Here is a 25,550-nt window from a genome sequence, read left to right as displayed (position 1 = left end):
TGGGTATGATTTAAGTTTATAGACTCAGTGCAGGCAAAAAGGAATTGACTAAATCCAGACCACAGGATTAGGATGCTATCTTTGAAGACTGAAAGAGTTATTTTAGGCCTCATATAGGCAACACGGTATAATTTTAGAATAATTATAAGTGTTTTAACTACTATTGATTAGCACTAACTATGTGACAGGGACTTACACATATGATTTTATTTGATCTTTATAATCACTCTTTAAGATAGTTTAGCATGGTGATTAAATTTGCAGGTTAGAAGGCCAAACTGCTTGGGTTCTCTCATTTACTGTTTGGAAATTTTGGGGCAACCATTTAACCCTTCTCTGACTCATTTTTTTCAACTATAAAAAAAACAGATAATAACAGTAACATGATTCATAGGACTAATGTAAAGATTAGTACCTTAAGAGTATGAAACTCAAAACAATTCTTGGCACATAACAAGCTTTCATTAGCACTATTATTTTCCATTTAGATATATTAGCATATTGTATTTGACAAAGGGTAAGAGGCTCTCCCAAGGTCACAGAACTAGTAATAAGTAGAACTGGTTGTTAAAAGGTCTATTCAAAGCAAAGCACCTGTCCTTCCTGCTATGTCAAGTGTCAAATGAGTGAGGAACTGATGAAAGACTGAGCCACTGACAACACTAGTTTCTCAGAGAATTGGGAATATTTGTGTTATATTCAGGTTAGAAGTTTGGAGCAACTACTCTGATCTGTGCTGTAAAGTGTAGACATGATTACCATGATGGCGGAGTGTAGGTCCTAAAGTCAGAGTTCCCAGGGCTCAGTCTCACTTCATAGTTGTGTGACCTTGAGGTCAATGTACTTCCCCAAGCCTCATGATCAGTAAAAACAGAGTGTAATAATTTATCCGTCCAATCACTAAGAGTAACACTAAGGATAACCAATAAACATATTCATTAAGGGACTTATTAGGAAGTCTAGAGGTAGTTCAAAGGGTTAAGATCCCTGGGAGGAACAAGGGTCTTTGGAACTTTCTATTTAACTTTCTTTTTTACATAAGGAAGGGATGGAAGAGAAGGAGGGTGGGAGGGAGGAAAAGAGAGGAAGGAAAAGTGAGGGAGAGAGAGAGGGAGGGAGGGAGAGAGAGAGAGAGGAGAAGAAGAAGGAGGAGGAGGAGGAGGAGAAAAGAAGAAGAAGAAAACTAGGAAGAGGAGGAGGAGGAGGAGAGTGGGGAAGCAGGAGAGGAGAGGAGAGGAGAGGAGAAAGTGGAGATATTTTTACCAGACACACCCACCCAGCTCTCATTGGTCAGATCTGGGTCTCTCTCTAATGTACCTTCTATACAGACAAAGGAGAATGGAATTGCCATAATTGGTTTAAACCAATTATAGTTTATCCCTCGGAAATCCCCACTTTCCTAAGCATAGTTGATAGCTAACCAAAATCCAGGTTTGCTTATAAGACAAAGAAGGTAGAGAGCGCTGATGAACAATATGGGTTACATTTTTTGAGAAAGTGCTTAGCTTGATGCTCTGGCCTACAGTGGGTGCTCAGTCCAAGTTAGCTTTGCCAACTCCCCGAGGCTGACATTCCGGAGGGCAATTCTGTGCTTCACAAAACACAGACCTTCTTATTGTTTCAAAAAAACACAGCACTGAACTTGATGGATCACAGACTTAGCTCACTTAATTTTGGATGGTATTGCAGTTCCTTTGCAGGGCAAAAATCCTCATGCTTAAAAAGTTTCTATCATATGTCCCTAAGAAAAGGTGTGGAAAATGAGGGAGTTGAACCAAGCTGCTTCAAGTCTCATCTCAAGATGATGGGATTTATTCTGTATCCTTTTTCTATCAAGCTGCACCATACTGCCAGTATAAAAGGCTCTTGCTAGAGTTTGTTTGGAAGACAATCTCTGCAGAAATCTACAGCTTTACTCTTTTTTTACATTCACATTCATGGCAACAGTTGGGAAGGATGAAAAACTCAACCATCCATTGCCTTGATAATGGTGCATAATAAATGATCCCCAACTCAGCAGCATTAAAAATGAGCATTATCATGGTTTGGTAGGTTGGCAGATTTAGAATAGATTCCTTTGGACTTGTCTCCCAGCTGCAAATTGGGCTAGGTCTGCTGCATTTATCTTCTTGATCATAGCTGCCTAAGAATGCAAGCCCTGAAAAACCCAAGAATGCAAGCCCCAAGTATAGTTCAGGTCTTTGTTCTTATTGCATCATCCCACATCTTTTTACCTTAGGCAAGTCCCATTGTTCAACATCAGTTGGGGGATAAATATACAGGGTGTCTTATTGAAAATTACAGGGTCACATGCAAAATGTGTGGATACAGTGATGGGCAAAGGACAGAGAAAAAGGATGCAATGAGCAAATCTATCTTCTCATTTTGCTAACAGCCCATGAGAATAACCCTCCAAATTCCACTTTTAGTGGGCACATCCCTGGTCTGTTTTGCATTCCTATCCACTCTGATAGGTAAAACTAATTTTCCCAACAATCTGTCCAATGGATAACAAAGTAATGGGGGGGGGGGCTTGGTGGTGAACTGAACAACCTGGAAGGGTCAGTTGAAAGAACACTTGAGAAGGCCCAGGGCCCTGGAATTAGGATTCTATTGATGTACCCTCAAAGTAAAGAAGATCAATAAGAGATCATTCCCTTCTATGGGGTAATTTGTAAGCTACGGCTACTGGTTAGAATTACAAGTAACAGATTTAGGTTCTAATTTAGGTACATTAATCAAAATGAAACAATTCAGTCTTTAATGAAATTCTTTGTGGCAATTGGCTCGCAAGGGACAAGGCTCCAGTCCCCCAAAAGGCAGCAGAGCTTAGGGTTCTCATTCACCAGGGTCCCTATGGTGATTATAATAGTGTTAAGCATAGAGGTGGTGATCAATACACATTTTTTTAATAGATTGAAATATTTAATGGCAAATTTCACTATGGTATATTTGGTAACCTTTTGATTGAGTTTATAAATGTTGCTTCTTAAGAGACCCTGGAGGACATAGAACAGAGAGAGCAGACTTAAGACAATATAATGTTTTTCTTGTTTTTTTCTTCACCATTGTTTGTTTTCTAAAATCAATCTTTTTGAGATATAATTTAATTACAAGAACATGCATTCACTTCTGTGTCCAGTTTTATGAATTTTGATAAATGTAAACATACACGCTATATAGAATGTTTCGATTTTAGATAGCTGAGTTAAATAGAAATATTGTAGGCAGTCAGATAGTGCTAGGTCCTCCAGAAAGTCAGGACAAAGGTAAAACACACCATAGCTGAGACTGGAGACATATCAGTTGGAAACTGGGCCCCAAGATAAAGACTAGATGACCAGACCTGCATACTTCCTCAAAGAACAAACACTGGGCCTAATGAAGTCTACATAGACACCAGCTATCTGGTGGGTGACCAGAGATCTCTGGACCCACCATTGCCTGGGAGAAATCTTCCTTCCTTCCATCCACACTTGTTATATGACTTCTTTCCCATTTGTACCACTATTACATAAGTGACTATACTTGTAACCTTATTGGTTGATCATGGCTGTGGCCTACATTGTACCCATGTGGGTTCCATTCTATAAAACTCCTCTGTAAAGTAGGGTCTCCAGGCTACCTACTTGGGAACCCTCCTTTGCTTTAGGAGCTTTCCTGTCAGTAAATATTTTATTACTCTTAACCTCCACTGTTCCTAGAATTCATTGTTTTATTTTTAGAGAACAAGAGCTTGGCATATCATGCAGCTAACAAGTTAGAAGATATATTTCATATTTCATCTCTGGCATTATTTACTGTATCATTTCCATTATCCTGAAAAGTTCCCTGATGTGCCCTCTTTGGCAATCTTTGCTGGTTCCTGTGGCGGTAACCAATGCTGTGCTATCAACATGGAATGTTTGTCTATTCTAGAATTCCTACAAAAGGAATCTTGTAGCATGTAATCTATTGTGTGGCATCTTTCACTAAGCTTAAAGTTTGTACAATTCACTCATGTCCTGGCATGTTCTTTCTTTTTCATAGCAAAATGGCATTCCATTATTTGGGAATACTACAATCTGTTTATGCACTCACCTGTTGACTGACATTTATTTACACTTTCCAGTTTAGGGCTATTATGAAAAAGGCTATTAACATTGCTGTACAAGTCTGTGTTGACATGTTTTCATTTCTGTTCAACAAAAACCTAAGAATGGAATTGCTGGATTATATAATAAATGTTTAACTTTATAAGAAAGTGTTCTTCAAATTGGTTTTACCATTTTATACTCCCTCCAGCAATGGATGAGAGCTCCAGTTGCTCCACATCCCCTCAAACACTTGCTATTATCAATCTTTAGAATCTTGTCCAATCTTTTCTCCAGCTTCCCTCTGGCCCTCAATGATGAATGTTTCTTAAACAAGTGAAAACAAATATTCCTAGACCTATGTTCCTAAATAAGCATGTTTTCAATCAAAAAACAATTCTCTCTCTTCTCTCTCTCTCTGACACATACACACAGAGGACATGGAGACGAAGTAACCCTTTTCCTTGGGAAATAAAAGTTTTGCTTCCCTTAAGATGGGCTTCTTATCTCAAAAAACACAACAGTTTGGCCGGCTTCAAGACCAGCGCTCTGCAACTCTCAGGAACAGAAAGGTTTCTCCAGAGAGCTCCCACTCCAAGCCTCTCAACTCCTCTCTTCTTTACTAATAAATAATAATTCCCCCATTAAAAGAAAAAAAAAAGCTGGAGATCGTCAGCTAGAACGGAAAGCTGTGGGTTCCCTCTCTGTTTCCTCCCAGCGTCCCCCTTTTTCTACCTGATTAGGATGCAGAGGTGCTCTCGGGTTCGCGCTCAAGTTTCCCAGAAAATCCCAGGGCACGGGCATGCTCAGAGGTCGCAGGGAGGCTCAGGCGGCGGCTGCAGTGGGGCCCGGGAACCAGGAGGTGCCGCTGCGTCCCCGCTTCCCCGCGCCTGACCCAGCGCGCAAAGTTGGGCCGGGAGCGCGGGGGGAAGGAAGGACTGAGTGAGCGCGCGCGGGTGGCGGGGAAGAGGGGCGGGAGTAGGAGAAGGAGGAGGGGAAGGAGCGGGGTGGGGGGGCGAGCGTGTGTCACTCGCTCTCCCTGTGTACAGAGGATGTGCTGAATGGTGCGCTTTGAGGCGGCGGCGGCGGCGGCGGAGGAGCAGGATACGGTGGCGGCTGGCGGCCGTGGTAGTCCGGCTCGGCTTCTCCTCAGCGTCCGAGGCTCCGCATCCACAGCGGGCGCCCGACCCGCGTCCCGCCCGGGGCATGGCCCGGCGCTGCGCCCCCGCGCGCCCTGCCTGCTGAGAGGCGCCCGAGGGAGGTGCGGAGACCCGGGGAGGCCGGCGGGGAGCGGAGCCGAACGCCTCGGCGCAGAGAAAGGAGCCCGCGCCCCGCTCTCCGTCCCTGCCGAGCTCGTCCGGGCCGCCCGGAGCCCTGATGAGCCCAGATGGCTGGGGCTCAACCCGGAGTGCATGCCTTGCAACTCAAGCCCGTGTGCGTGTCCGACAGCCTCAAGAAGGGCACCAAATTCGTCAAGTGGGATGATGTAAGTACCGGGGCGGCCCGGCGCGGGGTACTGGCCCGGGCACCCGGCTGGTCGGGCCGCGTGGGGGTGGGGCGAGGGGCGCGTTATGCAATGGGCGCCCTGGGAGCGGGCAGGGGCGCCCTGGGGCCACAGGTTTGCATCTGCGGAGGTGAGGGGGGTGACAGAGTCCAGGAGCTTGAGCGCGCCGCGGTGTCCTAAGAGTGAGGAGCAGGTAGACTCACTGGCTCCGACAAGCGCCCCCTGAGGGTCTTCAGTCTCTTGAACCTCTGGGGAAGGATTGGCTTGGCCTGGGGACAGGTCTTGTGAGAGTTTGGAAAGTGAAGAGTGTGAAGTTAAGACCGGTTGTCAGGCGCAGGGTAGGAACCAAACGCGCCCCTCTGTCTGCAAGTGCATCCTTATGACCACCTCTTTCCCCCCATTTAAAGAAGGAATGACCCCCCAAGTCCAAAACTTCATCACTGCAACCGCTTAGCGCTTTTCCGAGAGCCATGCGGTAGAGGACGCAGCGGTCCAGCGACAGGTGGTCTTGGCTGCCAAACTTTAGCGCCTGACTCCCGAGTGAGGGACCCAGAGAAAGTCTGGGGAGGACACAGCTGGGGAGGGCCAGTGAGCAGACGGGGTCCTTCAAGGGTACAGGACGGCTCAGTGGGTCTGCAGATGTGTGGGGAGGGCTAGTTTGTGAGGACTGAGCTGGCTAGGTTCAGTTTGAAACAGACACTTCAAGACGTTCCCCCACAATTTACCTGCACCTTTTGCCAGGTAGGGTAGAGCTTAGCCCAGCCCCGTGGTCCCCAGTGCTTCACATGCTGGTAAAACCCCAAGACTTCGAAGACCTCTCTCCTTTCCACCTCAGTTGCCCTTTAAATATTAAAATTCATCAATCGGACTGATCACATGCAATTTGGGGATGCACTTTATAATATCAATTTTATGTCCCGAGTGCCATTCAAGAGGTTTCTGATAAGAACAACTTGCTATAATGAACCCGAGGAGCTGTCAGGATTGAAGAAAATTTAGGTCTGAATGACTAATACATCTCTTAATCAAGGGGAATTATAGGAGAATGAGGCGTTCTTGTTGCTGAAAAGCTTTTCCACCTGGTAAATTATAGCCTGTTATCCTCCAGGGTATTTTTCTTTAATCTTCTTAAGCCAATTTCCAGTGTCTGAAAACAATTTAAATATTCCAGGTAGTGAATCCAATTACTTAGCTGAGTGCATCTGTATCTATATTATGTCCAGTTGGACGCACAAAGGGAACTTGCAGTATGAGCCCCAGCTTCCTTGAAAGCTCATGCTAGTTATTTAATGCTGCAGGTAAGGATGTAAACATTCATCTTCCTACTATGGACTTTGCACTTTTCTCCTTTCTGTACAAATTTAATTGGACCGGATGGTTTGTGAATGGAATGGAATCTAAACAATAAATTCACACAGATTAAATAGTTTGTGCCAAGGGGGAAAAACGAAAATGCAGTTTAACAAGTAAAACTGTCTTGCCCATTTTGAGGTCCTTGCAAAGTGAGCTAATGTGATGATGGATTTACTGAGAAAGAGAGGGAAAAGCAGAGAAGGGGGGGGAGAGACTTCGCGGAAGAAAAAAAAGTTCAGCATAAGCTCTGGATTTCTTTATAGTGATGGCTACATTTTGAAGAATTCTATATAATATCTTGTTTGCGAGAAAATAGCCAATGCCACTTAGAGAATGAAAGTCTTCTAGGAAAATACATATTGAGATAGCCCGGTAGATGATTTGTATTATGTGCATTTATGTAACAAATATTTTGCACATTTATTAGTGCTATTCCTGGACTATGTCCTGGGGCAGTGAAGAAAGTAGACAAAACCCCTACTGTTATGGATCTGTCATGCTAGGTGAAAGAGAAAAAAATGATCAAAAACTCCAAAGAGAAAATGCATAGGAGTGATCCACTGAGAAAAAAAGTCGCACACCAAGGGAAGACAGTGAAGGGGAAATGAACAACTGCCTCTGAGAGTTGCAGCCCTGAGTTTCTGGAGAAGCCCCAGGGAAAGGTGTGGACACTAAGAAGAAGGCCCATGGGATCTCAGGCCTTTGTGCAGAGAATCCTCAGGCTGCACCCTGGAGACAGGTTACCTGGACCTTGAATGATCCTGCAAGTGTCTTAGTTCCCTTGCTCTCTAGGATCTGTGGACTAAGAGGGGCTTAGATTTTTTTTTTTTTTAGATTGCCTTTATCCCCTCCCCATGTCATTCCCTCAGCTCTTTCCAGTTCCTATTTGCCCTTCTACAGTCAAGCTAGTTTGGTCTCACTACTGTTATTGCATCTCTCTGAGATTGTGCTTTGGGAGCAAAGATAACTAGATCTTGAGTCATACACCTAGCTCACCTGCTGGGTCTCTTGCCAGTCTGCTGTGTGACCTTAGGTAAATTACTTCTCTCTGAACCTTTGTTGCTTCTTGTGCAAAACTGATAATGACACATATGTTACCCACTTCATGTTTCTATGTTGAGAAATTCATTCAATTTTCTTCCCACCCAAGAGTCGGAAATACCTTCATGACATAACCATGGACAGTCTTCTTAGAACTTCTGGAATATTGTATGAAGTGTCTCTGTTGCTCAGGCTGGATTAACCCATATTGATATATTTCTTTTCAATTGATAGTAAATGAAAAACATTTTTTAACTTTCCACCAGCTTAAAAGGGGAGAGGAAAGAGACATTTTTTTTTTGAGAGGGTGACTAGTTTGATTTTGTGTCACTGAGTCTAGGAGACAGTTTTGTCTTTCTCTTTGGCTCTGATTTGGGGAATTGGCTGCTGTCCCCACCCAGCCCAGGGCTACATCCCTATCTGCTTGTTTAGGAGGAAAGCAAATGCTGGGAATAATTTAAAGTGCTTTCATATATCAGATTTCATTTAAAAACTGGAGAATCCTGCTTTTTTTTTCTATAAGAGGGATGTTGGGCAAACTCACAAAACAGATTTTTAATGGCCCATTAGAGAACAATACATAATGGGACATTTAAAAATGATGAGTTTGGACATTAAGGATTGTGAGATTATTTGTTGTTCTTAAGTGATCAAAACACTACAATCACCATATGCAACTGGAATATGTCAAGCAGAGGGTGTCATGCCATGCGTAATGTGTTGGCTTCCTGGGAAAGCCTTGGTGAGGCTGTGCTCTAAGGGTGATAATCAAAGCTTTCATATAGGCACTAAGGAATCACAAAGACAGCAGCAGGCTAAGAGGAGGAGCAAGCCTCTGCATGCACCCTGTTGCACCAGGCCAGGCAATGACCTTTCTGCTGCCTGATCCTGAGGAGGTCTGGGGGTCTCCAGGTCTGGGGCTAGGTGGGTGAGGAATTGTTTTAAAACTATTAATAGTGTGTATAGTGTCAACATCAAGAATAAACCTGCCCTCTTTAACTTGACAGCAGATGAAGAATTGACCTATCATGGCTCCCGGATGCATTAATGACATCAAAGAAGCAACTATATGTGCTTGATTTTTATTTTGCATTCTTAATATCAGGCTGTGGTGGTGGGAGGCAGGTATAAAGGACTGTGGACATTATGAGAGAACTCTGCTTAGGTAGACGGTGGAAAGAGAGTTACTTTTTCTACCTCAGCTAGGGAGATGGTAAGATGGGAGTCTGTCTCCCACCCTCTGATGGACCTTGGCTTTGTTCTGTGTTAGGGCAGATGAAAAGGGGAAGGATGGAAAATGGTACGATAGCCCAGGCACCCTTTGATTTGCCCATTGTCTGTGCCCGAGACCCTGTCTCTGTCCCACAACTTTTGGGGCTGGGAAGATTTTCATTTGTTTGTATATCTTTTTTTCTTCTTCACTTTTACTTTCTAAATTCAGATTTCATTGTGGGCAAGTTGCTTTATATATATATATATATATATATCCTGGCCTCAGTTTCCTCCAAGTGCAGATTGTAATATTTTCTACCTCAAAGTATAGCAGTTACAGTTTAGTGAGCAGTGCAGTGCTTTGTAAAGTGCTGGATACACAGGTAACTCACAACAAAATTGTCCCCCATTAGTAAGAGGGATATGAATTTTACCAAGGTCATCATTATGAGTTAGATAACTCTCTTATTCTACAAGTGAGAAGATCCAGACCTTTCTTCCATCCCCTTTAGTATGTTATAATTTCATGATTTTATATTTTCTGATTTACAGAATAAAAAAGTCAATTTTTACTCTTTTTAACATTTTAGATTTTTCAGGGAAAATAAATCTATACAATTCAAACCAAGACTCATTCTCTCTAAAATAAATCAGTTTACAAATCATCCAGAAGTTTGAATTCTGTACACACATATAAATAATCTTGCATTGTACATCCTTTTTTGTAAGCATAATTAACATTCAAAAGACATAATTGATGACCTGAGTTGTTTGACAAGTTGAGAAAGTCAGAGGTTTGGATTTGCATTAATACTTTGTGGATCTGAAACAAGTAAAGCCCTCATTTACCCCCTTCCTTACCCCCTAGAAAACCCAGAATTTAGACAGTATCCTACTGGAAAGCTTAGTTAGAACATTTGCATTTTGTGGAGTGTGCAGTTCTGGTTTCCAAAATGATGACAAGATGACACTGAAAGATAGATGAGGGAGCAGAGGGCAAGAGGTTGTGGGATGGGAGCTCTGCAGGCTTCTTTTTGGAGAGATCATGGGAAAAGAAGCTACCAGCCTGGGTTGATAGTGGTGAATCCAGACTGTGGCACCCACAGAGGTGGAATTTCAAGGGGGCAAGCAGGTGCCCCTAAGAGTCACTTAACTATACCCTGAGCTCTGTGGATTTTGTATTGACAGTACTTACTGCACTGTAAATGTAAGCTTACCATTTTCCCTGATTGAGTCAGTAGAGGTATGTTAAGCTTTTTATCAGAGTGTAACAAGCATACAGCAAAAGGTGCCAATCGTATGTCCAGATGGGTCAGTTTTCACAAAGTGAGCTTTACCGTCACCAACACGAGGTCAAGAAGATCAAGAGGCAGCTTCACCAGAAGTCCTTTCTACTGCCTAAATCCCCTCCCAAGGGTAATCTGACTTCTAACTCCATAGAGTCCTCCTGTCTGTTCTAATAGAGCTATTTTTACTTTGAATGAAAACTAAACCAAACGTCTTCAGCCTAAAGCATTTTTGTCATTGCTGAATTGACACTCTTGAACAATAACAACAAAAGCGATTCTTTTTAGTGTAGATGGTGCTTGATTAGGTCTTTGTCCTAAGGCTTAGTCTAGGAAGTGCAGCAGGTATGGCAAATGCCCCAAAGGAGGAAACAGTTCAAGAAATCTCTAATAATTTAGCAAGAAATTGTAATGCCTACAGGCTGTTACTGGCAAGAAGAGCAGACTCCTACAGAGCTCTTGCTGGAATATATTTTCATCCCTTGGTTTTCCCTCTAACCAATTTTCTTCCTCCCTTCCTCCCTCCCTTCCTTCCTTCTTTCTTGAACCAATGGACCTGTGCATGCTAAGCAGATGTTTCCATTGCTGTGCTACAATCTCAGAGATCTTTTTTTTTTAAAGTTTAAAACATTTTATTGTTTCATCTTGATATTGTAAAAATGGAGGTGAAATTCACTTAACACAAAATTAATCATTTTAAAGTAACAAATTCAGTGGCATCCTGTGCACTCACACTTTTATGCTAATAGCATCCCTATCCACCTCCAAAATAACTGATGCAAACATTTCCTACCTATGGTGCAATAGGATAATTTGCTCTGGCTATTAACGTATCTTGAATACAGCCCAAGTTTAGCTCATCAACAAATAGCTGCAAATTATGTTTACCTGAAGTGAGATTCAAATGGAACAGGAACATTTTGCTTTTTATGGTGAAGTTGGTAACCTGTAGTTAAATGTTTGTTATCAGATTTTTTTCATGTTATGAGCAATAAGTACCGGGAGAAGTAGAATGGGATTGATTGTGAATTGTTGACTAAAGCTGTGGGTCTCCACTTAAAAAACAAATTCTTGGTAACTGAAACTGTTAGTTTTCCTGTTACCTAAGCTAATATGAAGTTCCTCCAGCCTTTCAGATCCTATAGTAAATTTAATAAGCTCAGACAAAATTTGCAGTCTATTCCATCTAATCCTTTTCCTATCTACTCCACATCTAATCTCCCAGTAAGAGCTATGTGCCCCTATTTCTCAGTAGGCAAAGAACTAGAGATGTCCTTCTGAAGTAATTTGCTCATAAGATCCTAAAGAAGTCATCAAGTCTTGTGAAAAACTAGCCAAAATAGGACATAAAGGATCATTAGGCTCTTTGCAAGTCTATCTGGTCCCCTGCCCCAGTCTCTTTTAAGATCTAATATTTGATTCTCTCTTTACTATATATTGATTTAAATTTTAGAAATTTTTATTTTAATTTGTGTTCTGGAAAAATGTTTAGGTATTAATTGATGTTGACTAAATCTATACCATTATCAAAAACTAAATTACCATAAATTGGGAAATGGACTATTATAGAAAATATAGAAAATAAATATTTTGTATTAACAGAGTTAAAAACACCTTACATCTGTTTTTCATTTGGGGTAGTTTTTTTTAGTTCACAGTGTTTCATCTGTTTTATTGCATTAAAGTTTTATATGTACGTTTTCGGAAGAAAGGATTAGTTAACAAAGGAAACATTTATACCTGAATTGGTCATGGTATATATTAATATATAGCACTGATATCTAGAAGATTAAGAGGTTATTTTGCTATTAAAAAAAACAAATGTTGGGCTGGGTATAGCTCAGTGGTAGAGCACCAACCTAGCATGTATAAGGCCCTGAGTTCTATCCTTAGCACTATAAAAAATTTTTTTCCCTTTACATCTTGCCTATAAAATATAGATACTGGAAAGTCAATAGTTTGATTCCTTTTATAGAAAAAACCTTATGAGCTAAAAACAAAGCCCACCAAACAAGTCTATAGTTGGTCTAGTTGATTAAAAAAATTAAGGAAGCTGCTGATGATCTTAGTTGTACGGTGATGAATGTGGTTGTGTCTCAGCATCCAACCCTATATCCTTTTATTAGGAATTTCTATTATGGATGCCTGGACATCTGAAGCTACATTTACCAGATTCCTTTGAAAATAATATTCTGGTAATAAATTAAGTTCCACTAGATTCATGTGAATGAAATTGGAGGATAGAATGTGAAAGAGGACACTTTCTTTCATTTTTTGGTTGTTTCTCAAATATGTGAGATACTGAAGGAGTGGCATATTCTGTGGTAGTGCTTCGGTACCCCCAGAAGGCAATGGTGACTGTGACCACTCCCTGATCTCCTCTTACTCTTTCCTCGCCTGTAGCTAAGTTGTTGTGTGTGGACCCCAGTAGTTCCTTCTTGATTTCCCACCTTTCTGGGTGTGATGGAGCCAAGGCTGTTCTTAAGAGTTAGAACTTCCGTGGGTGTTCTAGCATCATTCATGGAGATCCAACCTGAAGCCCACTTCCCCAGCCCTTTCAGTGATTCTGTCAAATTCTTAATTACCTATACCAACTCTCTTTATGTTCAAAGTTCCAGGAAAGTTTCTTTTTCCTGGACCAAATCCTCGCCAACATGGCCTTTTGTGGTTCTAGAATCTCATGATTTTAGTCCTACTGTGCAAGAATTCTCTAAACATTCTATTTTTTCCTATAATACTACAGTTGAGACACATGGAGTTTTGCTGTATAATGTTGCCTCTCAAGTTCAATACTGAGAGTGAGTCCAAATAGTAGGCACTTATACTCATAAAGCACCATTATTTATTTATATTTACCCCTGTTTTTTTATGGACATCATTTTGAGTGATAGGTAAAAGCAAGCATTCTTCCCTTGTACCTAGTGAGCTGTGTTTTACCCAAGGGTACACAACTATCAGAGTTAGAATCAGAATTTAAAATTAGGTCTTATATTTAAATTTAAGATCCTTTTCCAGTTTATCACGATGTCCCCAAATTAGATCCTTTGGTAACAAAAAACTTTTAATAGAGTTCAAATGAAATGAGGTGAAAGAGATTCATTTAATTTTTCCAAAGAATCTCCTTGATTTTAGAATTCATACAAATGAAGTTTAAATGCCTACAATTACCTCGTTTTTTGGTTAGTGTATTAATTAGAGTTCCCATTGCTGGACAAACTACTTGGTGTCTACAATGTAAAGGAGTTTTTGATTTACTAGACTCACAGTTTCAGAGGTTTCAGTCCATGTTCAGTTTACTCTAAGACAGAAACATCATGGTGGAAGCACATGGTGGAACAGGGCTGCTCACTTCATGGTGGCCCTGAACAGCCATGAGAGCAGAGCAGAGGAATAGCACTAGAGAGGAATGTGCCTGGAACCAAGGTCACAGCTCCATGGCCCATCAAGAACACCTGTAAGTGCACTTTACTAATCCCCTAGATGGCTCCCAAGCCAATCAAGTTGAAAATTAAACTTAACCATCACAGTTAGTATGTTGAAAATAACTCTTTTTATGGTGTATATACAAAATCTATTTACGCCTATACCACATAGGACATGGGAATATGGAAAAACTCCATTACTTCCTTGAGGTACAGAGGTCAATGTGTTCTTCAGATTCTTTACAGACTTTCTACATCAGTCACTCTGTGTGGAACATACGGAAAGATATGTCCCATATATGAAAAGATAGATATTGGGCAATGGTGTTAAAATAAAGATCATTTTTGGTCATTGCCTAATAAGGGACCCTTTTGTATCCAGCAAGATTCATTGCATGTGCTACAACTCTCTTTTCTCTTCGCAACACAGTTGGGAATATTATCTTTTGCTAGATTACTCTTATAGCTGGTCTGGTCCCTTGACTTCTCATGCATATGGTGGATCATGAAAGATGAAGGCACAAAGATATTGTAAAGGACCAATAACTTGGTCCCAAGAAAATTGTAGGATGGTTTGGAATACAAACAGGAAATGTCAGCTGAAACCAGATCTAGATTACCAGTGCAGAGTGGATATCCTTGTTATATCACAACTAGACAATGGCTTCTAGAGGGTTCTAGCTTTATATTATTTATCTGCTTTCCATGGGGAGAGCATAGGTCTGACACTTTGGAGGTGCTGATGTTCAGGGAACATTTCGGGGATGAAGGAAGGTTATCATGTGTGTCTGGCTAACCGTGGTTCACACAGAGGAGCATGCAGCCTTGAAGAAGACCTGGATGGTGGTCCTGTCCCCAAGAGACCTTCATGACTTTCACTGTGGCATGTGGCTTTAGTTAGAAAGCTCTGTTGTATGTCTTTCCATTCTATCTGAAATCTACCACCATCCTATGGGACTCTGGGGCCTCCTTTAATAGAGTTTGCCCATGTGAGTTTGAGAAGTAAAGTGTTTCTTGGCAATACAGAGCTAACTTCCTTTAAATTTTAACTGTGGCTTAAGGTTGAGTGTGTACTCAATTGTGATTCAGTATCAGTTGAAAATTATTGTGCTTAATTTATTTATATCTCTTAATCTGAATGTTACCGGTGGCACCTGTTTTTTTTAAAAGATGCTCATACATGCACCTAATAAAAATTACCCTTCAAGAGATTCACAAGTATTGGGAGTGATAAAACAAAAAATTGATTCATAGGTGTGAAAACATTTTCTCTATCACAATAATGATTCACAAAGAGAAAAATAAATGTTACCACCTTTATTGTTAAAAAGGAGAAAAACAGCAAATAAAGGCCTGTAGCACTCACATTATTCCCTTTGCACAGACAGTGGCAGTCACTATTCTTCCCTTTACAATGAAAGTGTAACTTTTACTCACTGTCCTCCTTTCTTCCTCAGCCACCCACTCCTCAGCCCTCCAAGGCCTTTCTTTACCCTTACCATTGCTTTGAAATCTCTTGCCAGGCTATGTGGCAACTTGCTAGCTACCAACCAGTTTATATTTTTCAGAATCTGTCTTGCTTCTTTTCCTGTGATATCCTTCCACCTATCCACTCATCTATTCAGTAATTGTGATTATTAAGCTTAATTGTCAACTTGGTTGGATGAAGAGATTCCTGAAGAGGTGATTGGATCAGAAGGTACTAAATACAGAGCTGAATGTGCTGCTAGGAGGTGTGTTGTGGTGTGGGGACGCCTTTGGAAGGAATACGTTCTTCTGGTGCTCTTCTTCCGTGGTCTTCTTCCTGGCTACCATGAACAGAGCAGCTTTGCTTCTGTGGTAATGTTCCTATGTTGGGGCTGGACCTTCATGAACTGAAACTTCTGAAATCAGCCAAATTAAACCTCTCCATTTTAAAGTTTTGTGTGTTGGGTATTTTGTCCCAGCCACAGGCAAGCTGACCAATACATACTTTTCATACTTTAAAAACCTATTGAATCTCTTATAAGAAATTGTGCTAGAGTAGTGGATTTGTGATGATAATGGTTTGGCTCCTGTACGTGTAGTCTGAGGTCTATTGAGAGACAAAGGTGCTAGACAAATATAAGTACTTATTTTTTTGTAACTTGTGACAAGTGCTACAGAAACAAAAAGTGCAAACAATTGTGAGAAACATGAGTTTCCTTGGAGAAATTTTGCATATGAAAAGATCTGAGTTACAAGTAGGATTTAGGCCAATATGAGGAGAGGGAATATGTAAAAAAATAAAATAGAATCAGAAGTAGACTTACTTTTAATTATACATTCTATCTAACCCAGTATATCCATTTTGATGTGTAGTCATATAAAAATTTTTGAGGAACTGTTTCATATTCTTGTTTTCATTCATATTATTTAAAATCAAGCAGCACATCTTAGTCTCTGTAGCTACATCTCACCTGCTGCATTGCCACAGGGGAGCTGCGTTGTTCTGGACAGTGGCAGGAAAAGTCTGCATTCTCGGTGAGCTCCTGATCAAAACCAGGAAATGAAAAGTGGTTCTTGAGGAACAAAAACAAAAGCAAAACTCTAAATCTCTCTTTGTGCAAAGTCCAGGTATGCATAACAAGCATAGAAACAGACACTCAAGATATCTATCTGTAATGTGAAAATTTCCTAGGTGATGATTAGAAATGTAAATGTCAAATCTTAGTGGGAAAATAATGAAAAAATGTTGAGAAGCAGTGGTGTATTTGAAGGTTTAATTTCCAAAGATTCTCTTACTAGGTTAGCTGGGTTTCCTTTGCCAAGTAGTTTAGCTTAAGCTTTGATCTATTTTTCTGTAAAATGAGGATAATAATAGCCCCCACCTTTTATTATATGGAAATCTTTGTGTTGCTTAGGGGTGAGAATAATTCTGAGAAGCGCATTGTTAGATGATATCTTCAGGAGTTGAAACATGATGGACTGTATTTACATGCACCTAGTTGCCACAGCCTACTACCCACCTAGGCCATATGGTGTAGCCATTGTTCCTGGGCTACAAACCTGTACAGCATGTCACTGTGTTGAATACTGTAGGCAGTTGTAAAACAGTGATAATTATTTGTATGTCTAAACATGTAAACAGAAGGGAAGTATAGTAAAAATAGTAGGCAATAGGAGTTTTCCAGCTCCTTTTTAATCTTATGGGACTTATGGCATTTATATGGTCTATTGTTGACCAACACATTGTTAAAGAATACATGACTGTACTCAAAGGGAAAATCCATGTAAAGTTCACAGTGATTAGCTCACACTGGTTGTTGAATATGTCCATGCTGTTATTCGTTGAAAGATTTTTTAAGAAGGCTCTCTGGTATTGGAAGGGAGTTTGGACTATTGGTACCTCTGTCATTTCCTCTCATAATGAATACTCTCAAAACATGAATACTTTAGGATTCATTATTGAGCTACCTCAGTTCATTAATAAACACATTATTATTTTTAAGAGTCATAAGACTTAGTAATGTTAATTTGAAACTAATAACTCTTCTGCTTACCAAAGTGATTTTCATTTTTCTGGATGTTAAGGTTTTGTGGAGGTTCTTTAATTCTTGTTCCTTGACTGTCCTTTATGGGGCCTAAAGACTTTTTGAAGATTCATGTAAATTACAGAATATCAGCTTTTTTGTCACCATATGAATCTTCATTAATGATGAAATAGCAATGAGAATATTTCTATTAAATAAAGAAGAGTAAAATGAAAGTTACTGTACATCATCCAGGATTACTAACTTAAGACTGATATCTTTAGTTCTGCTTTCCTTTTATTAAAGGTAGATTTTGGGGGGATAAATACCTTATATGTTTAAGTAAGTAAATTAAAGTTCAATTCTTAGGTAGAAGCAACATGTTTATGAAATATAGGTTTGCTCTATGGTGCTCCTTGAACCCTTACATCAGTATGTTCTTGACCCAAAGCTTTGCCTACTATAACCCTGTATCAGTGGTTCTCAAGGTGTTGGAGGAGCAGCAGTATCAGCATCACTGTGAGCTTCTTGGAAGTGCAGATTCTCACATTCCACCACAGATCTTATAATCAAGAGACTCTAGGGATAGAGCCCAACCATCTGTTTTAACATCCACTCATTGAATCTGATACACCTGAAAACTTCAAAACCATCATCGTATGGAACACACTTATTGATATTGATAGACAAAAAAAAAATGACTCGCTGAGGGTTGATTCCATTATTCTGTAGTAAATTGTTCCAAGAGTCATAACCTATCTGCACCTCCCTTTGTAAGGAAAGATGATCACATATTTTAAGCTTCCCACCTGCCAATATGTTTTGACAGTTACAAATACTTGAGATCTGAGTTGAGTGGCTACTTTGGCATGGGTAGAAGATGGACTCTTACAGCTATGTGGGAGGTAGGAACAAAGCGGGTGAAATTGAAAATGGAGATTTGTGTACTTCTGGGTCAAATCCTGCCTTGCAAGTCAAGAATGCCAAGTTCCAGCTGATCTTGGAATGTTAGAGGTGATTACAGAGGAAATCAGCAGGGAGTTGAGATAAATGATCATTTAACCAGAATGATCATTTAATGTGGCCGGAAGCATGGGGTCAAGAAAATATTGAACAAAGGAGCTTTAATTCTGAAGGAGGAGAAGGAATAAGTTAGAAATAGCACTATCTGAAACAAAGGAGGCAGCCCAATACAGTGTTCTAAAATCTAACTTTGAGCAGTTTTGCTCTGCTAACTTAAATATTTGATGGTCTGGGATCTTTACAGTGAATTGCCACCAAGGTTTTGATTCTTATCTTGTCGGGAGCTCTGATCTCTGATAAGAAAAGGAACTGACCTGAAAGTGATATGTTACACTACAGGTGAATTCCAGTTCACCTGGAAATGGGAATGTGTGCTATATGCAGCTTGTCAGCTTTTATTTTGGTCACCTCTAGAGTAGGTGATGAAACAGGACTGAAAATATTGCTGTGATTTATTGGAAATATTACTGTGAACTGTTATGCAAGTAATCTCATAGAAAAGCCTAAAAATATTTTTAAATTATTCTTTGATTAGACTGTCAAATTTGTTTCCACATGTCTTTTTTTTGACATTTAAAAGTAATCTTGAAAATCTAAAACCCAAGCTGAAGTTCCACACCTAAGCACAATCCTTGTGAAAGATATTTTTCAGACTGCATCTTAAGAATGTATGCTAAGAATATTAGGATAGCAGTTCCTCAAAAAATTAAACAAAAACTATCATATGATCCAGTGATTCTTCTTTTGATTACATACTAAAAATAATTGAAAGCACAATCTTAAGGAGATATTTGCACTCTCCTTTCTTAGTAGCATCATTCACAATTGCCAGAAGTTAGAAGCAACCCAAAGTCCATTGACAGAGGAATGGTTAAAGAAAACATGGTATATGCATAAAATGGAACATTGAAACCTTGAAAATGAAGGAGACTTGACATCTCCTACAACATAGGGGAACTCTGAGGACATTATGCTGAAAAATAAGTCGGACCCAAAAGGATGAGTTTGTATGATTCCACTTATCTGTGTTACCCAGAATGGTCAAATTCACAGCACCAGACAGTAGAATGGTGGTTTGCAGAGGCTGTGGGGAGGATGGATGAGTTACTGTTTAATGGATTTTCAGTTTGCAATGATGAACAAGTTCTGGAGACGGATGACGATACATTTAATACCACTGAGCTGTGTACATAAAAAAGATAAATTTTATATATGTTTTACTATAATGAAAACCATATGAAAATAGACTTTTGTATGATATTGTAAGCAATCCATTTAAAATATAATAAACTGTAAGAGTAATGATGAACATTTTTGTGTGGCAAGCATGTGTCTAGGTGCTTTTTTCAATTATCCTGTTTAATTTCACAGCATTCCTGTTTGGAAGCACCATTATGATCTTCCTTCCTCTTTTACCAGTTATTTAAAATGAAGTACCAAGAAAGGACAGGCAGGAGTTTGAACTCAAGAGGACAGCTTCCAGAGCTACTTGTTTACAATAAAACTTAATGAGTAGATTAAAACCATTACTACTGCACTGCTCTACTGATCAGGAAGGAAACAAAAATCCCAAATTCCAATTGACTCTGCAAGTTCTAATTTTCATTACCACATAGTTCATTTGACCACATAGTGGATATGACATATCATAGTTGTGATATACATGAAAAAGTTGAGGCAAAGTGGTAATTTCTTCAAAGGCCTATGTATTTCAGTATCAAAATCCATATCTGGCAGTGTGTATTTTCTTGTGCAGATGGCATGTCTTTCTGAAAGTTGCTAAAAGAAAAGAACACATATTTTAGAAATGTTTGATATTATAATCACAGTATATGTGTTAAACTCAGAAGACTTTGTCTATGATGTTTTATTTTAGCATGTGAAATTTAAGTTTGCAAGAATTTTGTGTTTTTCTTTCCAAATATGTAGGAGATACCCTTATTTACCATTACCTTGGAAATGGCAATGCCCAAATGGTATGGTTACTCTCTTTAGCACAATTAAATACCATTTTATGGGGCAAATGTAATTTAAAATATTATCCTCAAGCATGGATTTTAATTAACTTTAATCATGTGAAATATGTAATGATAGTGTTAAAATTATTTTGAAAGCTAAAAATAGCTTTTTAAAATATAAAACATCAGTGCTGTAAAAAACTTGTCTTAATAACTGCATTACTGATCTTTTCTATTACAAGTTATTTATAAATATTCTGATTATTAATAAAGTGCCTCAGTTATATGGTTAATAATCTTATGAAGTTAAAATGTGCTATGTATAATTTTAAAAATTTTTCTCAGTAATTAATGGGATCTAAGAATCTCTTATCAGTTATTACTTCTTTAGTACAGTAGTAGGTTAGGATTTTCACTGTGATATATGCTCATCTGCATGTGTTTTCTTTCATTTTTAGGACTCCACTATTGTTACTCCAATTATTTTGAGGACTGACCCTCAGGGATTTTTCTTTTACTGGACTGATCAAAATAAGGTAAGAAATGAAGTATTTCTTTCTTATGTTTTCCTGTTGCTCACTGGTTTGCAAAGTTTTTATATTAACTATATAAGCATATCCATTTCAAAGATGACCTTTTACAATCCTTTTAAAGATTTTACTTCTAAAGAATACCTAAGACCAAAAGTCTTAAGTCTTCTCAAGGATACTAATTTAAAATAGTACCTTCACCAAATCCTGAAATAATTGGTATTTTTCCATTCTGCTTCCATTTTTTAGGACAAAAATATGGATATGTGAATTACATTTAGAGTAGAACATAATTAGACTCTATCACTGATTTAAGTCCCCAACCATAAGGAATGAAGAAAAATGACCCAGTGATCATATGATTGCCTTTTTCCCCCCCTCTTTGTTCTCCCTAGTGCTGCCATTAAGGATTCTCTCAGCATCAACAGAAATTGGATCTTGATAATTGCTCATGTTGAAAATCAGGGATACGATTCCTTTAAGGTTTTAAGGTTTTCTTTCAGTTTTCAGGAATCTTCTCATAGTAGCTTTCTTCCCACAATACCATGAATTTAGTACCTCATTTATTATGAAACCAGTTGATGATTCCATCTTGAATTATTAAAAAGTAGAATGTCTGCAGATCATAGATTCATTTGGGGTTTAATGGGCAGTTAGACCAGAATATTCATTGAAAGTGGTTATTATTTCAAGTTTCACTGGCACAGATCTACACTTGAACCTGAGAGGCCCAGAATATGCAATGTTTTGGTCCTGTAACTGCTGATATTTGGAGATACGAGATAGGGATTTGCAGAGTGCTAAATACATTTTGAAACCAATAGAATAGCAATAGAAAGCCATTAGAATGGCTAGGTGCTCCACAATTGCTGCTGAAAGAGGTTCAAATTATTAGTTCTTTCAAAAGTCCATGTTAGATCTTTGGTATCCAGAGTTCCTGGAGTTGTGAATTTCACTTTCTACCTTTGGGGCAACTTCACTTACACCCTTGAGCAGTGGTGTGGAAGTGGCCCTGTGCAGTGTCATGGAGAGAGGTGATGGGGATCCTGGTGCAAGGTTCTAGTGTGGTGAAGAGCAGTTGTCCTTTGCCAAGGCCAGTCCCTGCACATCACCCCAAAGACAAATTCCAGCCTTGTGGTCCTGTAGTTACTTTATTCTACTATATGAGTGTCCTGGAAACATCTGTGGCCACAGATGTGGGAATAAATCATAGACTACATGAATGTCAAAAATTATGTTTGAGTAAGATTTCATACTTAATGTTCATGTTTATTACTGGGTGTGTTAATCACTTTGCCTTAGACATTCTGTTTGATTTCCTGCTGTTATGTATAAAACAATGGCTTGAAAGAGGGTTTGTTTTTTGTGTTTTCCCCTCCTCCTAAAGGCCATTTTTAGAACTGTGGAAGCTATATTCGTGAAAGATATTTATATTGCTTAGAGCTTTTCTAAAGGTTGGATATTTGTACAAGAGACCAAACTGTCAGTCTGATTTTTCAACTTGTAAATCAAGCTTCCATAAAAGCAACAGAAGATATTTTGGGGTTTTTAAATAATTCATGGCAACTCAGTTAAGCTTCGCTTGAAGACCAGTCATAAATATTTCTTTGCTTAAGGAACAGAAAGGGTTTAGAACCAAAGGCTCTTTGATGCACCCCTATTGTTCTATGAACTCAATATTTTGACCTATGCCTAGAAATTTTCCTTCATTCTTTTACACCAGGCTTTTCTCTCTTATGATGCTGTTTGTGACCACTTGAAACAAATAATGGGGTAGCAGGTACTTTTATTTCTTTATTGCTTTTCTTTTCTGGATATTAATCGTAGAGTTCTAGCCAAGCCATAATAAATTTTATTGTTTCAATACCTAAGTCATCCCTCAGTCATTTATTAGGTAGAAAGTTCACTTTTTAGTTAATAATTCTATATCTTACAATCTAAAAGATGAGAGGATTTAAGAAAAAAATGAAACTTACCATGATTTCAAGTTTGTCATTTTCTTTCTGGCTTCAAGCCTGGTGCTGGAAGCAGAACAAGCGATGCATGTACTTTTAGGAGATGGATTAATGATGCATTAGAGCAAATTCAGGTTGGAAAAATGGTACATACAAGAGAATCATGGCACACCACCATTTAGTCAGTATTTTGGCATAAGATCATTTGAAGATATGTGGCCCAATGGTGCCATCATGATGGTATCTAGAGATTTACTTTCAGTAAAATATTTTGTTTTCTGGCAATTAGTCTTAAGAATCTATTGCAGGTAGTATAGAGACCCTATCTCAGAGGACAAAATAGGATGTTTTCAAGTTTACTCTTTTATTTTACACACTTGTTTTCCATTGATTCAGATTCCAGCATTGGTATTTACTGTAATAACGTCTCTTGTTTTCTCCTTTTGGGTTTTCCCAACATATTCCCCCTTTGATCCATGAACTTGTACTGAAGCATGTAGATTAGCAATCCCCCAAAGCACAAAGGATTGAGCATTAGTGCAAGAATGACTCCCTTCCTTCCTTCCTTCCTTCCTTCCTTCCTTCCTTGCTTCCTTCCATCCTCCCTCCCTCCCTCCCTTCTATTTTCCTTACTTCGAGGTACTGGAGATCAAATCCAGAGCCTTTGCTGAGCTACATCCCCAACCCTTTTCTATTTTTTATTTTAAGATAAGGTCTTGCTAAGTTGCCATGATGGGACTGAAACTTGTATCTTCCTCCCTCAGCCTTTCTACATTCTGGTCTTACAGGTGCATGCCACTGTCCTTTGCTAAGAGCTTTCTTTTTTAAAGCACTGGAAGAAAATCCTCACATTTTATAGTGTCTAACCTGTGTACTTCTCTTGTCATGGCTGTGTTATATCTTATGCAGGAGCCAGTGATTTCAAGCTAGTGGCATTTCTGTCTATAGACAGTGTCATGCTGCCTTCCCTAACCCTCCTTTGATTTGTCACTATAGAAATGATCGGTGACAAAGAAGACAGCAAAGATGATGGAGTTTGGAATTAAAAAAAACCAAACAGACCTAGGTAGTCATTTTTAGGTAGCTGAAATGTGCTTTAGTGAAACAGTGACAGAAAGTTTGGGGTTGGTGGAAGCAGATAAATATGAATATCACTTTAGGGATAAATCTTTAAACTTTGTACCAGCTCTGGACTTATTTTGACACTTCTTTCCTCTTATTGTTGACTCTGTAAATCTTATTAAATATAATTAGGAAAAACAAGTGTCTGAATATGGTTATTTTAAGCACAGTGGGGTTTTTTTTTTTTTTGTAAATGTAGGTTATGTGAAAAGTTTATTTCTAAGTCATGGATGGGAATGGATTCCTGCCCAGCCTGAGTACTGAAGAGGTTGCCTACATTAGGATTATGACTTTTCTTTGGCTTTATGCCCTGTGGGCACCAAAAACCATAACAGGAAATGTTAACCATGAAAACCATGTGACTACCAGAACCTGCACTACAATTGTGAAGGAAAAGCTAAATAGGAAAAAACAGTCAATGTGAAAGAGCTCCCAAAAACCCATCCTGCATGACTATGAAATAAAGTAGACAGTTGCCTTGCAACTTGATGCCCTGCTTCTGTGCCAGGGTTGGTGTAAAAATAAAACTAGCTGCTACGAGTTCAGATCCAAGAACTTCAATATAGTTTAGAGAACTCTTCCTTCTATCCCTAAAACAGAAGCTTGGGGGAATATATAATGAACTTAAAAGAAGAATTTAAGGAAAAAATGCACATTTTCAATGATGGACTCTTTTTATTTTATTACAGACATTTTATTTTTAATTTTTTAGATAATATCTAATTTTCTTGTAAGAGAGTAAAGCAGTATAAATGTTCATAACTCCCCTCTTCCCAAGACCCCAGTCCTAGTCCTTTGTAATCAACTAGTTTCCTGGTTTTTTCTTTGGCTTCTTTTTAATGACTTTGGACATGCATAACTATGGTAATATTTTATTTTGTTCTGTTTATAACCATTTTTATTCTAACTGCCATTGTGTTATTTTTACTGTCCCACAATTCCTTTTCACTTCACAGTATGAAAACTTTCTTAGAAAACTTCTTATGTGTGTATATGTACCTCATTCTTTTAAATTGTTTTCTTGTATGCCCAAGAACAGACTGGGGCCTCAATGTTTGTTTTTAATTTGAGGGCTATAGCATAAAATTCTTCAGTTCAGAGCAGTAGTCAGCCTTGGGTATCCCTCTCTGGATATATAGGGCAGGGATTCCCTAAAGGAAATGCTTTGAAACACAATTACTGATTGAAGGCTATACAAATCCTAATTTTTAGTTATTGGTTGTGTGGTTGCATAAACCCACCAGTACTCTGTGGGAGGAACTGTTTTCTCAAAGCACAATGGACACTTAGGAAAAATTTTAATTTTTGCCAGTGTTTGGGACCATTTTATCTATTTTAATCTGCCTGAGGATGCTGAGTTGCTTGTAAACTGTGTATATTTGCATGAAGTTTCTTGGCCATTTCTCTTGTTTCTTACATAGATTACCTGCCTTTTTCCATGCCATTGTGCTGAGGATTATCTCTGTATTGTACAAGTTAGTCCATTAGCTGTTATAAATATTGCAAATACATTCTTCTTGTCTGTGGCTTGTCTTGCATTTATCAGCATCTAATTTATGCATGGCAAAGATGACTGCAAG

The 25,550-nt window shown here is 39.0% G+C and overlaps 1 protein-coding gene across 4 annotated transcripts in view; it reads left to right on the top strand.

Annotated features, from left to right (window-relative positions):
* Nucleotides 1–5,017: 5,017 nt before the first annotated feature.
* Nucleotides 5,018–25,550, top strand: part of Plcb1 (phospholipase C beta 1) — a 794,669-nt gene continuing 774,136 nt past the window's right edge. For 2 of the 4 annotated variants that reach the window (XM_004840810.3, XM_004840812.4), the window contains exons 1-2: nucleotides 5,018–5,559; nucleotides 20,822–20,899. In XM_004840810.3, coding sequence (XP_004840867.1) covers nucleotides 5,461–5,559; nucleotides 20,822–20,899 — 177 coding nt within the window. In that variant the 5' untranslated portion in view covers nucleotides 5,018–5,460. The remainder of the gene's footprint in view (nucleotides 5,560–20,821; nucleotides 20,900–25,550) is intronic. The other 2 variants (XM_004840809.3, XM_004840811.4) reach the window with 1 other exon arrangement.

The sequence above is a fragment of the Heterocephalus glaber genome, unplaced genomic scaffold, assembly GCF_053883595.1.
Source record: "Heterocephalus glaber isolate CG9 unplaced genomic scaffold, H.glaber_assembly_v1.0 deba00001532, whole genome shotgun sequence".
NCBI lineage: Eukaryota > Metazoa > Chordata > Mammalia > Rodentia > Bathyergidae > Heterocephalus > Heterocephalus glaber.
The sequence above is the reverse complement of the archived record's forward strand: the minus strand, read 5'-3'. Positions and strand labels throughout refer to the sequence as shown.